Source organism: Rana temporaria, chromosome 11 (genome assembly GCF_905171775.1).
Source record: "Rana temporaria chromosome 11, aRanTem1.1, whole genome shotgun sequence".
NCBI classification, from domain to species: Eukaryota; Metazoa; Chordata; class Amphibia; order Anura; family Ranidae; genus Rana; species Rana temporaria.
Window position 1 is genome coordinate 103,679,096 of NC_053499.1, and position 16,821 is coordinate 103,695,916.

General features: G+C 45.6%; 1 protein-coding gene across 3 annotated transcripts in view; it reads left to right on the top strand.

Moving 5' to 3' along the window:
- Nucleotides 1-16,821, top strand: part of CTCF (CCCTC-binding factor) — a 260,150-nt gene that overhangs the window by 221,117 nt on the left and 22,212 nt on the right. For all 3 annotated transcript variants that reach the window (XM_040328784.1, XM_040328783.1, XM_040328782.1), the window contains exon 9: nucleotides 154-301. In XM_040328784.1, coding sequence (XP_040184718.1) covers nucleotides 154-301 — 148 coding nt within the window. The remainder of the gene's footprint in view (nucleotides 1-153; nucleotides 302-16,821) is intronic.

Below are 16,821 nucleotides of genomic sequence, written 5' to 3' on the forward strand. Positions count from 1 at the left end.
CACTTGTTCTTCATATATCCTTTTAAGTTTGAAGTTAGGTGAGGTTTTATACTTGCTTTCATTGTATTTTGTATTCGCATATTGAATATTTTCCTGTGTTCTTGTAATTAAAGCTAATTTAAATAAGTTGCAATGTACATTTTTTTTCTATAGAATACAATGTCGAGACATTCAGATAATTGCACTGGTCCTGATGGTACTGAAGGTGAAAATGGAGGAGATGGGGAGGCAATGCACAAGAAAGGCAAACGTGGGCGAAAAAGGAAAATGCGTTCCAAGAAGGAAGGTTCAACTGATAGTGGTAAGAATCGGTCACGCCAATTTATAGTATTTCGTTTTTATCTGGTGAGCAGCTCACATCTAACCATTTGGTTGGTATGTAGTTGTCAACATTATAGGACTGCTATTGCAGAAATACTTGTGTTCTTATAACTGCGTTTGAGTCTATGAAATATTAGTAATTAAAGGAATTGTAAAGGAAAACATTTTTTTCCCCCCTAAATAGCTCCCTTTACCTTAGTGCAGTCCTCCACTTACCTCATCCTTCGATTTTTGCTTTTAAATGTCCTTATTTCTTCTGAGAAATGCTCACTTCCTGTTCTTCTGTCTGTTACTAAACACCGTAATGCAAGGTTTTCTTCCTGGTGTGGAGAAGGCCTCTTGAAGGGGGAGGGGGCGAGCAGGAGTGTCAGGACGCCCACTAACACACAGCTCCTTTCTCTATCTGCAAAGTAGAGTGTGTCCTCTGAACAGCAAGTGAGCATTTCTCAGAAGAAATAAAGACATTTAAAAGCAAAATCGAAGGATGAGGCAAGTGAAGGAGGACTGCACTAAGGTAAAGGAAGCCATTTAGGGGGGGGGGGGGGGGGTTCCTTTACAACCCCTATAAGAGTATGGGTTCCCTTTCAACTCTCATCTGCCTTTACTTATGTTGTTCATTTACTTGCCTGCACACCATGTTCTCTGTCTTATCCCCCGGGTTCCAAGTCACCCATTGGACAGCCGCTTATAATGTAGTCGTCATCTTCCGCTTTCAGCATTACTTATTTTTTGTTTTTACCCCATTGGACAACCACTTCTGATGAGTTTTAGGTTTACACTACTCAGTGCATTTTGTCGCAGTCTCTTACCTGCAAAGAAACAAAATACTTCTGTCTGTGCCACTAAATGTTGCTCTCTGAATTGAGAGGGAATTTCACATGCATTTGTGACAAAATGTCCTACTTGGAAGATTTACCCTCACCCCCTGTCCTGGTGATATCTTTACAATTTTGGACTTTCCATTACTTTCTGTTTCTCACAGTGGTCACCAGGACCACTGTGAGAAAGGGAGGGCAGCCTCTCCAATGGGACACAGAGAGGGCAGCCTCTCCAATGGGACTACAGTCTTAGAGCTTAGCGAAGCTGGCCCCCCTACAATCGGCACAAATAAAGTGTGTTTCTTTAGTGCTACATTTGTGCCGTAAAAATTTACATTTGTTCTGCTTTTATTTTTAAGATATTGGAAATGTTTTTTTCCAGACTGACATCACCTAGCCCCCCCTACAACAGCCAAATGGCTCGTTGGTTAGTACTACGTTTTGTGCTGTTTAAATTTCCATTGTATATTTTGTTTTTTGCATCGTTAATGATTTATTAAAGGTTACCAAAAATCACTCTGCCCCCCTACAACACCCAAATGACACGAAACTGGTCTTGCTGGTTTGTGCTGCTAACATTTTTATTATTTCCGTTATGGTTTTTAAGTTATTCGCAAAAGTTTTTTCCAGACTGACATCACCTAGCCCCCCCTACAACGCCCAAATGGCACAAACCTTGTCTTGGTTAGAGATATGTTTGTGTTTAAACTTCAGTTCTATCTTTTATAATTTTTGCGTTAACCACTTTAGCCCCGGAGGATTTGGCTGCCCAGTGACCGGGCCATTTTTTGCGATTCGGCACTGAGTCGCTTTAACTCACAATTGCGACGTGGCTCCCAGACACAATTTACATCCTTTTTTTCCCCACGAATACAGCTTTCTTTTGGTGCTATTTGACCACCTCTGTTTTATTTTTTGAGCTATAAACAAAAAAGAGCAATTTTTTTTATTTACTTTTTTAAAAGCAATATTTTTTACTTTATGCTATAATAAATATCCCCCAAAAATATCAAAAATGATTTTTACTTAATTTAGACAGATATGTATTCTTCTACATATTTTTGGTAAAAACAAATCGCAGTAAGCGTATATTGATTGGTTTGCGCAAAAATTATCACATCTACATAATATGGGATAGTTTTTATGGCATTTTCATAATTTTTTTTTTACTAGTTATGGCGGCGATCTGCAATTTTTATTGTGACTGCGACATGGACATCAGACACTTTTGACGCTATTTTGAGACCATTGTCATTGATACAGTGATCAGTGCTATAAAAATGCTCAGGGAAGGGGTTAACCACTAGAGGGTGAGGAAGGGGTGCGTCCATAGCCTCCGACTACAGGCCCCGGCCCTCGCTTCATTGGAGTTGATTGACCGCAGCTCAGCCATTGGCTCGAGCTGCTATCAATCTGTCCAATGAACAGCCGAGAAGCAAGCAGGTTCTCAACGTGGGACTTTCGAGGGCTCAGGTAAGTAAACAGGGGGGCCATTAGGTAGCGGATGTTTTTTCATCTTCATGAGCATAGGATGCATGAAGGTGAAAAAACATTAAGGTTTACAACCCCTTTAAGTGTGTCCTAGGAAGTGATTCTGTGTGGGGGCTGGGCTACATGTGACACAACACTAAACACTGCTCCCAATGACGGAGCAGAAGATCAGTGTCCTGTCACAAGGCAGAACAGGGAGATGCCTTGTTTACACAGGCATCCCCCTGTTCTGCAGCTCCGTGACGCGATTGCGGGACACCGGCAGGCAGGTCACGGAGCTTGCGGCGGGCACGTGCCCGCACGGTGGGAAATTTCAAAGCAATGTACCCATACATTGCTTTACGCACACCAGCAATTCCGCCGACATATATCTACTGGTAGCGGTCAGCAAGTGGTTAATTTATTAAAGGTCACCAAAGGTCACTCAGCCCCCTACAACACCCAAATGACACCAAACTGGTCTCATTGGTTAGTGCTACTTTTGTGCTGCTAAAATTTCCGTTCTATCTTTTATCGTTTTTGTGTTATTGATTAAAGGTCACTCAGCCCCCATACAACACCCAAATGACATGAAATTCATCTCATTGGTTAAAGCTACATTTGTGCTGTTATGGTTTTTAAGTTGTAACAGTGTTTTTTTTTTAAACGTGGACAGGCTGCTTTCCCAGCTCAGGGCGGAGGCTGTGTCCAGAGGAGCGGCGTAGCTGCAGGAGCAGCTCTCATTTGTCCTGCGAGATTGAGCCTCCGTGTCAGGGACAGGGGGGCAGGAGTCTATGTGCTCAGAGGTCTCGGTCCCTGGAGCGCTTCTCTCCGGATTCCTTCCCCAGAGCTCGGTGCAACATCAGGAGTCCCGTATGGGCCCCTTCAGGTCCACCTGCGAAGATTGTTGGAGATTTCTTTCATCGGAGGGCGGGGGTGTCTGTGTCTCTCCCCGGCCCACCCGGCATCAGGAACAGGTGGACTCCTCCCCCGGTGATGAGTCAGCGGAGAATCGTGCTGCTACGGCCGCCAGGCCCTTTACCACCATGGCCAGAAACTCTCCCGAGACCAACCAGCACCAGGTGATGTCATAGAAGTGGCGGTGTGAGGCCAGCGGCGAGCGCCCTGGGTGCTCCGCTAAGGTAACCCAGAAATCAGTGTGTGGAGCCAAAGCAAGGAGGCATGGCAGGCAGCCGCACGGATCCTCTGCATCCAGGGCCACTACGCTTGGGGTGCTGCCGTCACATGGACGCCCTGTATTAATGGAGTCGGGACCTGTGGCTGGTGGGATCCTTCCTAGGCAACCAGGTAAGTCTGGAAAAGAAGGTGCAGTGAAAAAGGCCTACTGCTGCACTTCCGGCGCCAGGTAGCAAACAAAGACCTCAACCAAAGTGGTAGTGTATTGGTGGTGTATTAATTCTAAATATAGAAACAATAGAACCAACACCTATAAAGTGGGTGGTGTTCTATGCAGCGGCTATTTTAAAATAAATAAATAAATAAATAAATAAATGGAGATCCATCTATAAATAAATAAATAAAAATGATAAAAGAATATCAATGCACGTGAACTGTTGTTCAAAGTGATAGAAACAGCGCTAGGAACAGGTGATAGCCTGTTCGAGGTAAAACCCTGAATGAGTGATGGAGTGGAGGTGATCTTTTAAATGGTATTTATGCACCTAAAAGTAGAAACCATTTCAAGTGTAGATAAATCAAAATAGAATAAAAATTGCACCAAAGAATGTGGTTAAATCACCCAAATGAAAAGGGTATCAGCTTACCACTGCAAATCAACAAGTGATTTGCATACAAACCATCAAGTCATACAGATGCTGCACGGGCAGGATGGCTCAAATGGAGGTACATGTAAAGTAAAAGAACACACAGATCATAGTGCAAAAAAACCTTAACAATGGCTCCAATTAAGTGTGGAATAGCTCCACTAGTTAATGCCCGTACAGTAAAATAAATAAACCGTGCACAAAATAGAAGTGATTTCACCGGTCTGCTCGTATCCACAGGGATCCGCGTGTGCTGCGGGTGCGATGTGATGATTTCCTCGCTGTGGTTTGTTGTTGGAGCGCGGTGGAACGCACTATAGATTTCCTTGTAGCGTCCGTCTGTAGCCACGCCCTGACGCGTTTCGTCACTTCCGACTTCGACTGAGGGCGTGGCTACATGACGCTGTCATTGTCTCTTTGTACCGCAGCATCCACAGCTATTGGTTGTGTCCCTTTCCGCCCATCGGATATGATTGGTGCTGTTCAATCCGGACATTAAGATGGACATCAGCCGGGATGCATACTTGGTTTTAAAAGAGGAAAAAAATTACGAAAATCTAAAACTGCAATTTTTAATAATAATCAGGTCCGAAAAGACCAAAAATGAAACGAATCACCTAATACTCGTTCTGTAACAGACTGTATGCCATTGGTAAATGGCACAACCGAGTTGAGGTGTATTCTCAAAAATTGTGTGTGTATATATATATATATATATATATATATATATATATATATATATATATATATATATATATATATATATATATATATATATATATATATATATGGGATAGATGGAATAAAGAAAAATGATTTATACTAGTGACAAGCAAAATTCAGATGGGAATAAAGTTTAAATAATGCTTCATGCATTACGATACAGCCTATTAATTTACAAGAGTGGTAGTGTCTGCACATTTTCTTTCTCGCTGGGATATAGTCAATCACGCATGGGATGGGAGTGTCCACCAGATTGCCATTGCTATAATTGTGAATGAACAGCAAAGTAGTGCCTCCTAAAATATGTAAAGTTAATTTTTATTCATTATTTCTTTTTTGTGTATTGTTAATCTCTAATGCACCTTAATTAAACATGTTGTCTGTGCAATAAACAGGGTAGTGCACGGCACGTTACAATCGTTCACCTAGCAATATCTCTCATAAATATGCCCTCTAAACGCGCTATTTGAGTCTAACAAAGAAACGCACATCTCATGTGCATCTTTGCTGTCCACCACCATGATATAGGAACGATTGTAACGTGCCGTGCACTACCCTGTTTATTGCACAGACAACATGTTTAAGGTGCATTATATGTCCCCTACGTTCTTTATATATATTTTACACTTTATACACTGATAAAAAATGCACCTATCAGAGATTAACAATACACAAAAAAGAAATAATAATGAATACAAATTAACTTTACATATTTTAGGAGGCACTACTTTACTGTTCATTCACAATTATAGCAATGGCAATCTGGTGGACACTCCCATCCCATGCGTGATTGACTATATCCCAGCGAGAAAGAAAATGTGCAGACACTCCCACTCTTGTAAATTAATAGGCTGTATCGTAATGCATGAAGCATTATTTAAACTTTATTCCCATTTGAATTTTGCTTGTCACTAGTATAAATCATTTTTCTTTATTCCATCTATCCCTTATATATATATATATATATATATATATATATATATATATATATATATATATATATATATATATATATATATATATATATATATATATATATATATAATTTTTGAGAATACACCTCAACTCGGTTGTGCCATTTACCAATGGCATACAGTCTGTTACAGAACGAGTATTAGGTGATTCGATTCATTTTTGGTCTTTTCGGACCTGATTATTATTAAAAATTGCAGTTTTAGATTTTCGTCATTTTTTTCCTCTTTTAAAACCAAGTATGCATCCCGGCTGATGTCCATCTTAATGTCCGGATTGAACAGCACCAATCATATCCGATGGGCGGAAAGGGACACAACCAATAGCTGTGGATGCTGCGGTACAAAGAGACAATGACAGCGTCATGTAGCCACGCCCTCAGTCGAAGTCGGAAGTGACGAAACGCGTCAGGGCGTGGCTACAGACGGACGCTACAAGGAAATCTATAGTGCGTTCCACCGCGCTCCAACAACAAACCACAGCGAGGAAATCATCACATCGCACCCGCAGCACACGCGGATCCCTGTGGATACGAGCAGACCGGTGAAATCACTTCTATTTTGTGCACGGTTTATTTATTTTACTGTACAGGCATTAACTATTGGAGCTATTCCACACTTAATTGGAGCCATTGTTAAGGTTTTTTTGCACTATGATCTGTGTGTTCTTTTACTTTAAAAGGTACCTCCATTTGAGTCATCCTGCCCGTGCAGCATCTGTATGACTTGATGGTTTGTATGCAAATCACTTATTGATTTGCAGTGGTAAGCTGATACCCTTTTCATTTGGGTGATTTAACCACATTCTTTGGTGCAATTTTTATTCTATTTTGATTTATCTACACTTGAAATGGTTTCTACTTTTAGGTGCATAAATACCATTTAAAAGATCACCTCCACTCCATCACTCATTCAGGGTTTTACCTCGAACAGGCTATCACCTGTTCCTAGCGCTGTTTCTATCACTTTGAACAACAGTTCACGTGCATTGATATTCTTTTAACCAGTAAGTCTACTACTTCTAACCTGTGTGTGCCACATCTAGGTCAGATGAGGGGTTGCAGGGGTTCCTTTTGGGTTTGAGGGAGCTGGTCCAGCCATTTGAACCATAAACAAGTGCCCAAGACATGGCCTCGTTGGCGTGGGTCAGAGGCGACGAGGCTGGCTTCGGTGTCCAGGGTTGATCCCCCGGCTTATCTCATGGACTTTCTCTAATTGGCTGCAGGCTTTTACCATTATGGCAAGTGTAGTTATGGAGAAGAATCCGGAACACTTTCCGGCGCTCTTCTGTTATCTTGATGCCACCGGTTAGGCCTACAGGGAATCTGCATGGTTGAGGTACGACGAGCAGTTCCAGAGATCTATCCGCCCATCCTTGTGGTGGGACCACAAGGACATTAGTTTGTGGATGCGACTTATGACCTCGGCGCGGGCTCCTAATCAGTTTTTTCCGGGGGGGGGGGGGGGGGGCAGTGGCACATCTAACCCCAGACAACCGGCTGCAAAGAAGAGGCCCCCCTCCTCCGGCTGCGGAGGTTTTCATCCCTTGTCCCGCTGCTTCAAGCAGGGGAAGGGTCGTGCTGGCGAGTCTGTTAACAAAAGGGATGATGCCGGTGAGGGTGGAAAAGGATGCAGCCTTTCCTCAATATATATCTGGATCAGGAGGCTGCTCGGTTGTTGGTGGTGGTGGGTTTCCCACGAAGGCTTTCGCATACCTTGTTCCCTGGCCTCTGTTCCACCAGTGTCCCAGAACATGCGTTCGGCCTTGTGACATCCTACAGTGGTTTCTGAGAAATTGCAGAAGGAAGTTGCGTTGGGCCGCATGGGTGGCCCTTTCCCCTCGCAGCCTTTAGAGGATTTGGTGATCTCGCCCCTGGGGGTCGTGCCTAAGGAGCGGCCCAATATGTTTTGTATTCACCACCTTTCCTTCCCAAAGGGTCGGTCAGTCAGTGATGCGGGCCGGGGAGAAACGGACACCCCCGGAAGCCCAGAGCTCTGACGATGAAGGGGAATCCTTCCAGGAGCACCACCCACGGTGCAGCTGGTCGCTTTGCGGGTGGTAATGAAGGGACCCGCATGGGACTCCCGATTGTGGCACCGAGCTCTGGGGTAGGAGTCCGGAGAGTAGCGCTAAGGGGGCAGAGACCTCCGTGCTCGTACGGATTCCTGCCCCCTGTCCCTGACCCTCGATCTCACAGGACAGATGACAGCTGCTCCTGCAGCCACTCCGCTCCTCTGGACCCAATCTCTGCCTTGAGCTGGAAATGCTGCTTGTTCACGTCCGCCATCTCATCCAGCACCCGCAGGGGATCCAAGTTGCTACTTGCACCGTGAGATCTTCTGGACGCTAGGTTTTTGCAACTATAATGCATAATATCTTGTAAACCAAAGCGGCACAAACAAACGGTGTGTTTGGGTTTTTAAAATTCAACATGGGGTGCAAAGTGGGGGTGGGGTTTCAGCAACTATAGCTCACAATATCTCCGCAACCAAAGTGGCACAAACGTTTATTTTTGCGGCAAAAACCTGCGAAAAAAACTAATGGCGTGTTATTTTTTGAAATTCAGCAACATGGGGTGCAAAATGGGCAGGGCTTACATTTAAAGCGGATCTCCGCCGAATTTTTTTTTTTAAAAGCCAGCAGCTACAAATACTGCAGCTGCTGACTTTTAATAAGACTCTTAGCTGTCCTGGAGTTCAGCGCCGTCCAGCAGCAGAGGACGAGCGATCGCTCGTCACTCTGCTGCCCCCACCGCCATGTGCGAGTTGTGTGCATGGCGCTCACTGGTCCCCACTGTGTTCTGGGAGCCATGTGTTTCCCAGAACACAACGGGGGGCGGGATCTGACGTCCTGCCCGCAGACTGTGTGGCCAGAAGTGGGTGCAAATACCTGTCTTTAGACAGGTATCTGCAACCCCCTCCCCCCTGAAAGGTGTCAAATGTGACAATGGAAGGGGGGGTGTTTCCGATGAGCGTAAGTTCAACTTTAGGGTGGAGGTCCGCTTTAATTGAATATTTAATATTTCAGAAACCATGAGCACAAATGCTCATTTATGCGGCACAAACAAATGGTATATGGGGTGCCAACTTCACACAGCTCAAACTAAGCAACAAGACTAGTTTTGTGTCATTTGGGTGTTGTAGTAACCTGAGTAACCTTTTGATAACCTTTAATAAATCATTAACGAAAAAACGATAAAAGATGGAAAGGAAATTTAAACGGCACAAACTTGGCACTAAAGAAACACACTTGAGCTGTTATTTGTGCTGATTGTAGGGGGGCCTGCTTCGTAGAGATGCAACATTTCTAGGACATTTTGAAGACCTGATGAATAGCCTTTTTTACCCCCCAAAAAAGGAAATTATGGAAAAACAAATTCAGTGTTGAGTAGTTTTAACTAAAATGTATTTCTCTTATCGTCCATGGACGGACACAGCTCCTTAAATCTTGACAAGTGGGTTATGTTCCCTGTTTACAGGAGGACTAGGCAGAAACATGTTAAATAGTTAAATACATGTTACATTAACAGAGTTGAACAGCCCCGCTCAGGGGGCGGTCCCTCCAGACATAACCCTCCTCACTGCAGCCTCAGTTTTGTTCTGCCTAGCAAGGAGAAGGATGTATGGCTCCCTTTGGGCCCAGCGCCCTGAGGAGAAATTTTATTTTTATTTTACTTTTTCTTGAGGAATCTTATTTCAACTGTCGACTGAGAGACAGGCTGGATAATATAGATCCTTGTAGTCTACTCAGTCCGACCAGCAAGCCTGGGCACACCTTTGCAAAGAGGCTTGGTCTGCCACGCCATACCCCATGACTCCTGGGTGGGGCGGTGAGCTTTGCTCCAAGGTCGACATATGACTGGGCAGTGGTATTGTCTCACTCACAGTGGACCGGGCCGATAGCTACCTCCATTTCGGTTGTAGTTCTGTCAGGAATGCGTCAGCGAGTCCTCGCTTGGACGGGTAAGTACAGTCCCTCCTGCTTCGGTGGGTTGGTACAGCTGGGGTTCGGGGGTCCCTTCTCCTCCCTTCCCCTTTCCCTTGCTGCATTGCTAACATTGCCGCTGTCGGGGGGAAGGGGCCTTCCTGAGGGGACTGTTATCTGGCCTGTGTTTTTTTTTTTTTTCTTTTTTTGTATTGGGCTTTCCTGTGAGGAAGAAGCCCTGTGATGAGCACAGGTGTTTATGATTATACTTCAGCAGACGCTGACTAATTGGTGACACCTGTAACAGTTTTCCTTTTTATGCTGTATCTGTGTCTTATCCTTAAATAAAAAAGCCCTAGGAGGCGTTTCCTGTTTAAACACAGGTCCCTGCAGAAGTTACCTCACGGTTCTTTTCCTCTCACAGGCAGCGCTGGGCAGTCTCCTCCTGAGGGAGTACCCTGGTTACCCCTGGTCAGCGCAGCAAGTGGGTGAGAGGCCCTGAATAGGGCTCTAGGAGCTTTTGTCTATTTGTATGGACAGGTGTGCATATTATAATACACGGTATGCAAATATTATTAATATCTGGAGTCAGTATCTGGGTCCTTCCCCACATGCTGGTGGTGGCAGCAGGTGTTAGCACCTGGGATTCCCACAGAGTTTTTATTGTTAGTCCTGGACACAGTTTGTGCCAGGATGGGGGTGGACTGCGGGCGGTAAGAGTGCCCCCTTCCCCCATTATCCCCTGGGGAATGCTCTGATATGAAGCCATGGACCAGGTACCTAGTGAAAGAAAAAGAAAAGCAGAATAAAGCATTTATGGGTGTGCTTTTTACTCCTGCAAGGGACTCTCCTAAGCTGCATAGTGCAGCTGGGTTTCCGCCGAGGGCTCGGTCTTTTTTTGGATCACACAAATCAGACTGCTGTGTAGGTTTTTTCCTTCTGTGCTTTTCTTTGATAATTTCTGAGATGTGGAATGAGAAAAGCCGCTGAGGGCTTTTGTAGTCCCTCACCGCCGGGCGGGAACCCCCGCTTGTATGGATCTGACTGATAGAAGATCCGAAGTACTGACCCGTTCCATGTTCACCATGCTGGGGTCTGGCTTGCGGCCTATTGTGGCCACTACACTGGAGTCTCAGTCTGCGCTGGCGCCATTTTTTTGGGAGGTTTTTCAAATACATTGAAAACTCCCATTGGCGCCCATTTTGTCGTAGCCGCGCTATGGCGCAGCTTACATTGTGCCGCCCATTTTCCTGTGGCCGCGTTCTGAACACTTTTTGGTCTGGCGTCGGCACCATGGGTTTTCAGCTAGGAGCTCGCACTTATCCTAACTTTGTTGAGACAGCGAGGCTTTGCCTCATTGGCTATTTGGACGACTTTCTTCTGAGAGCAGCTTCTGTCTCCGACCTAGTGGATGGGTTATTCCCATTCAGACCCTCCGAAGATTCGGGTGGGTGTTAAACGTTTAGGCCAGAAGGTATAGCTCAGTGGCAGCAAGCCTGCCCTCCATGTGTGCGACCCAGGGTTCAAATCCTGGGCATGCTAGGTTCCGACTCAGCGTTGGAGTATCTAGTATTGATCCAGACTCCTCGGTGGCAAAGGTCCTTCTTCCCCTGGAGAAATTGCACACTCTTCAGTCTGCGGTGAAGATATTGGCATCACACAATCGGTCTTCTCTCCGGGCGCCTGCTGGTTCGGGGCCTGTGGGTAGCCTCCTTCAAGGCGGTACTGTATGCCAAGTTCCACACCCTGGTTTTCCAGGGGAAATACTGTCCAGGTGGTAAAAATCTCTCGTCTCTGAAATCATTAGATTCCTGTGCGCCACCTAGTCAGTCTGAGTTGGTGACAGAGATCCCCGACTCTTCGGTCCGGGAAGTTGTTTCTTCCTTCCAGTGGTCGGTGTTTACGACGGATGCCAGCTCACGGATTGTGACCTGGGGGGTTCACAAAACTGGGGGGTCCAGTCGGCCCTGAGTCCCTGGACTTGCGTGGACCTACGGCCACACCTCCCTGAATGTGTCTGGTCTCGGTAGCTACCCAGGGTCGGGCCTGGCTAGTGCGTGGTGGGAGACCACCTGGAAATACCAGGTGCTGTCTACTGTTCATTGTCCTACTATTTTAGGCGATCAGGCTATGCTTCTCCTTGTGGTCGACCGATCTGGTTTCAGCCGGACAACGCCACGGCCGTGGCTTCGGTCTAGCATCAGGTATGCCGGCAGGCGGACTACTGGAGTCGCCAGATGCTGAACCAGGGCGACTGGTCTTTGTGCTTGGGGTGTTTCAGCTCCCTTGCAGGAGGTGAGCATCACAGGGCATGGATCTCCTGGCTGCTCGTCTCCGCCGCAAGGGTGTCAAAGTTAGTGGCCAGGTCTAGTGATCTGGTACAGACGCGTCAGTTGCGCTGGTGGCCCTGTGGGGTCTGTGATTTTTTGCCGTTCCTCCATTGTAGTTGCTTCCTCGGCCGAGGAGATCCCGATGATTCTAATCGCTCCAGATTGACCTCTGCGTCCTTGGTACGCTGATATTGGGTGCCTGGTAGTGGAGGTACCCTGGCGGTTGCCAGGGCAGGAGGTTCCTCTGTCTCAAGGTCCCATACGTCCTCCTGTTGTACAGTCACTGACTTGCTCAACATGGTTATTGGAAGCCAGACTTTAGGTGACCGGGGTCTGTCTGACTCGGTCATCTCAACAGGGCACCGTAGTCTTCTTCCGGAGGATCTACCGTCGCACCTCTTTGTGCGAAGGGATGGAGTGACGTCCACGGACGTACTCGGTGTTCAGGGTCCTGCTGTTTTTAAAGCTTGGAGTGGATTTAAAAATTGCTTAAAGCACCGTTTGGGGGCAGATTTCAGCCTTGGCTGTGTTCTTTCAGTGGCCTTTTTGCGGCCCGTTCCCTGATTGGTCCCCTTTTTTTGTGTGCAGGGGGTGTGTCATATACTTTCCCCTTTTTGGCCCATCTCTTCCCCCATGATTTTTGACTCTGGTGCTCTCGGTTCTTCAGGAACCTTCCTTTTGGAAACATCAGAGAGATTTTCTCTTGACACTATCTCAGAAGGTGGCCCCTTTAGTGGCCTTTACCTCTGTTAGAGGGGTTTCTGAGTTGGCGGTCTTGTCTTGCAAGCCGCCATGCTTGATCTTCCATAAGGATTAGGTGATGGTGCGCCCGCGGCCTTCCCTTCTTCCGAAAGAGGTTTCGATCTTTCATACTTTAGGCGTGGTACGCACTTTGCGGGTATACCAACCTACTACGGCTCCGTTTCAGAGCTTCTGACTCTCTTTTGTGTCGGCGTCTGGTCCACAAAAGGGCCTGGCGGTCTCGTCGACCACCATTTCTCGGTGGATCAGGCAGGCCGTCATACAGGCCTATGCTCCTAAGGGGCGGGCCCCCCTTTCCGGTCACGGCACTTTCGACCAGGGCAATTGGTGCTTCCTGGGGGTTTTTTCCGACATTGTGCGTCGGTCTCACAGGTGTGCGAGGCGGCGATTTGCTCGTCCGTTCACGCTTTTTCAAGAATTTATATGGTTGCTGTGAGTGTATCTTATGTTTTTTTCAGCCGCTAGTTTTTGCCGGCGGCTGTTTAAAGTTGCACCTCCTCCGTTGAGGAGCTCTGCTTGTTTTGGGGTGAAGTTAAAATTGGTTTTACTGATATATTTCCCACCCCTCGTTTTTTCACACTGCTTGGGAACGTCCCACTTGTCAAGATTTAAGGAGCTGTGTCCGTCCATGGACGATAAGAGAAAATAGGATTTTTTGTACTCACCGTAAAATCCTTTTCTCTGAAGTCCATGGACGGACACAGCTCCCACCCCTCCTTTTTAGGTTTTTACTGCTTGTTACGAACTGAAGCTGCAAGCTGCAGTGAGGAAGGTTATGTCTGGAGGGACCGCCCTTCTGGGCGGGGCTGTTCAACTCTGTTAATGTAACATGTATTTAACATGTTTCTGCCTAGTCCTCTCCTGTAAACAGGGAACATAACCCACTTGTCAAGATTTAAGGAGCGGTGTTCGTCCATGGACTTCAGAGAAAAGGATTTTACGGTGAGTACAAAAAATCCTATTTTTGTTACACCGAATTTAATGTTCCCAGTGTATCTAAAAGTGGAATGTACCCAGGGCTCAAGTCCTGCGGGAACACGTGGGAACGGAGTTCCTGCACTTTTTTCACAGCAGGAACTCGGTTCCCTTTGCAGGACTAGAGCAGCCGAAGCAGCCAAGCCGCCCGAGCCAATCCTTCACTAAGCGGCGATGCCCAGCTCGAGTCACTGTCAGTGGCTGGCGAACATTAGTAATCCTTGGTTACTGGCCGCTTCCTGTATATGGATTCATCAGGTAGTGTGCAGGTATTCCGTCACTTCCTCGATGCCGCAATGTCTCCTGGGAGCTTTTGTCATTGTTCCCAGGAGACATTGCGGAGGTCTGCCGCGAGTTATCGCGGGATTTAGAAAACTTGCGGTTTAGTAATTATGCATATGAGCGTATCATTTTTTTTTTGGTGGGGGAGTTCCCACACTTTTTTCCCCAGGACTTGACCCCTGAATGTACCCCTACCCCATGTCATTCCCCCCCCCCCCCCCCCCCCGAGTACCGATACCAATTACCGATGCCTATCACAACTGTTTTTTGTTTACACTTCAGCAGTCAGCAATGGAACAAAGCATTGGAAAGTTATTTACAAATGAAATATGTTTATTTTATTTGTTTTTACATTTTTTTGTGTGAAACGTGTAAATATATGTTAAAGGTGTAAAGTTTAAGGAACAAGACAAAAAAAAAGATTTGTTTATAAAATAGAGCCTAAGGGGTGTAAAAAGGCTGCTTGATCTTGTATGCACAGATCCTCCCCTCTGGATAAGGCAGAGCCTTTGGAGTCAGGCTGCACATGCTCAGTTTGGTGTGAATTGCTAGAGAGTTTTTTTTTTTTTTTTCTTGGGACAGTGTGTGTGATTAGCACTGTCCAGAAACTAATGAAAATCACAAGACTGCTATATACTGCTGATAAAAGGTATTTTAGCTGTTTATATTTACTAAAATATCAAATAATTTCATGTACTGAAAAGACCAGATATAGTGTGAATGCAGTGCCCTGGGTTTAGTAACACTTTAGGACTGATTAGAGTAAATTTAAAGTGGAAGTAAACCCATCAATTTACTGTAGCTGTCCCATTGGTTGTGCTCTGGCCCAAACTGTCAAACCATCCAATGGCTGGTGGCATTACTTATCACACATGCAGCATCATGGCCGTTGTAGATTAAACAGAAATCAAGATTGACTTCATTGATTAAAAACAATAGGAGTTGAGAGTTTGTTTTTTTTTTTACTCGGGTTGCTTTAAACTGACTTAAAGGGGTTGTAAAGACAATTTATTTTTTTCCTTTTAAAATAGTCTGTAAGGAGTTCATACAGAAAAACATCATGATTGGCATTATAAAGTTTGCTATACCTGTTCAAAAGGATGCTGAAAGTACACCTCCGTTACTCCTGTTTCATCTTTCTTCCTCACTTCCTTGTTTTGCGGGGCTCGTGCATTGTTTCTACTTCACTGCCTAATGGGAACTACAGTTCCGTGCCTATACCCATTCATTTCTCCTCCACACACACACATTCCCGCCTCCTCCAGCCTCCTACCTGCGGGACTGATCTAGCTCTGTTGTGTTGGCTGCCATTTATATGCCTTTTGAGGTAGCGCGGTGAATTGTATACATAATTTTTGTATATTGTTTTCGGTACATTCTCTTTAGATCAACTTCACTGCAGCCACTTCTTTTTTTCATCTATATTTGTTTTTTGTCCTTTCATCATGGATATTTTTGATTTATAGAGCTCAACGTACAGTTAATACTGACTGTGTCTTTTCTGTCATAGACAAGACACCAAATTAGGGGGCATGTTCTTCAGACTTAAGAAGATCTTGGTCTTTGAACTGCATTTACAGTGGGATATTATTTTTCTACAACAATACATAATGGAAGGTATGGTGCCTAGGAGCCTTAGATGGGAGGTACAGCCTCAACAGGGTGACCTAGATCTGGACTCACTTTAATGAAGCAGGTACCAACTTCCTTGGTTTTTTGATTTCCTGGAAAAAAAAGCCAGACTCCAAGTTCTTGATAAGTAAATCAAGGAGCTAAAGGATAAACTTTTGAGCTTCAAGAATTCCACTGAATACAATTCCCTTTCTTCTAACCTCCAGTCACATTTGGAGAAGGAAGATAGGGATAAAAAAAACACAAAGTATTCCAGGGATGCTGGAGACTACAAAACTGGGACAGTATTCAATTGGCAGAAGAGTCTGGTGGCTTCAGCCATGCCTGAATCCTCTCCAGTGTCCAATACAGGTGACAACCACTCGGGTGGGCACCCAACCAGTACTCAGCGGTCTAACCATGTACACCCCAAACCCCCACCCCCCTCGAGAGGACAACCCCCAAGGGGGAGACATCCTAGTTCTGATACCCCTAATAGGAATCACCCTAACAATCAAGGGAGGAAAGAGGGCAGGGGTCGGTCTAGAGGGAACATACCTGATCATGGAACCCCTGTTTATCAAAATCAGGGTCACCGTGATTATCATGAGTCACCAAGGAGGTCTGGTGACTATGTGACCGCGTATGAGACAGCCCCACACCCTTACAACTACCCTCCTGTGTATACCACAACAGGTTTTTACCCCTACAGGATTTACAAGGTGGGCATATGGTTTATCAGCGACCACATTCTCAATATGATTATCAAGGTCCTGATAGTCACTACAATAAGGATTTTAGACTGAAGAAAGGAAAATGGACAGCCGCACTCCGGAATAACTTAAAAAG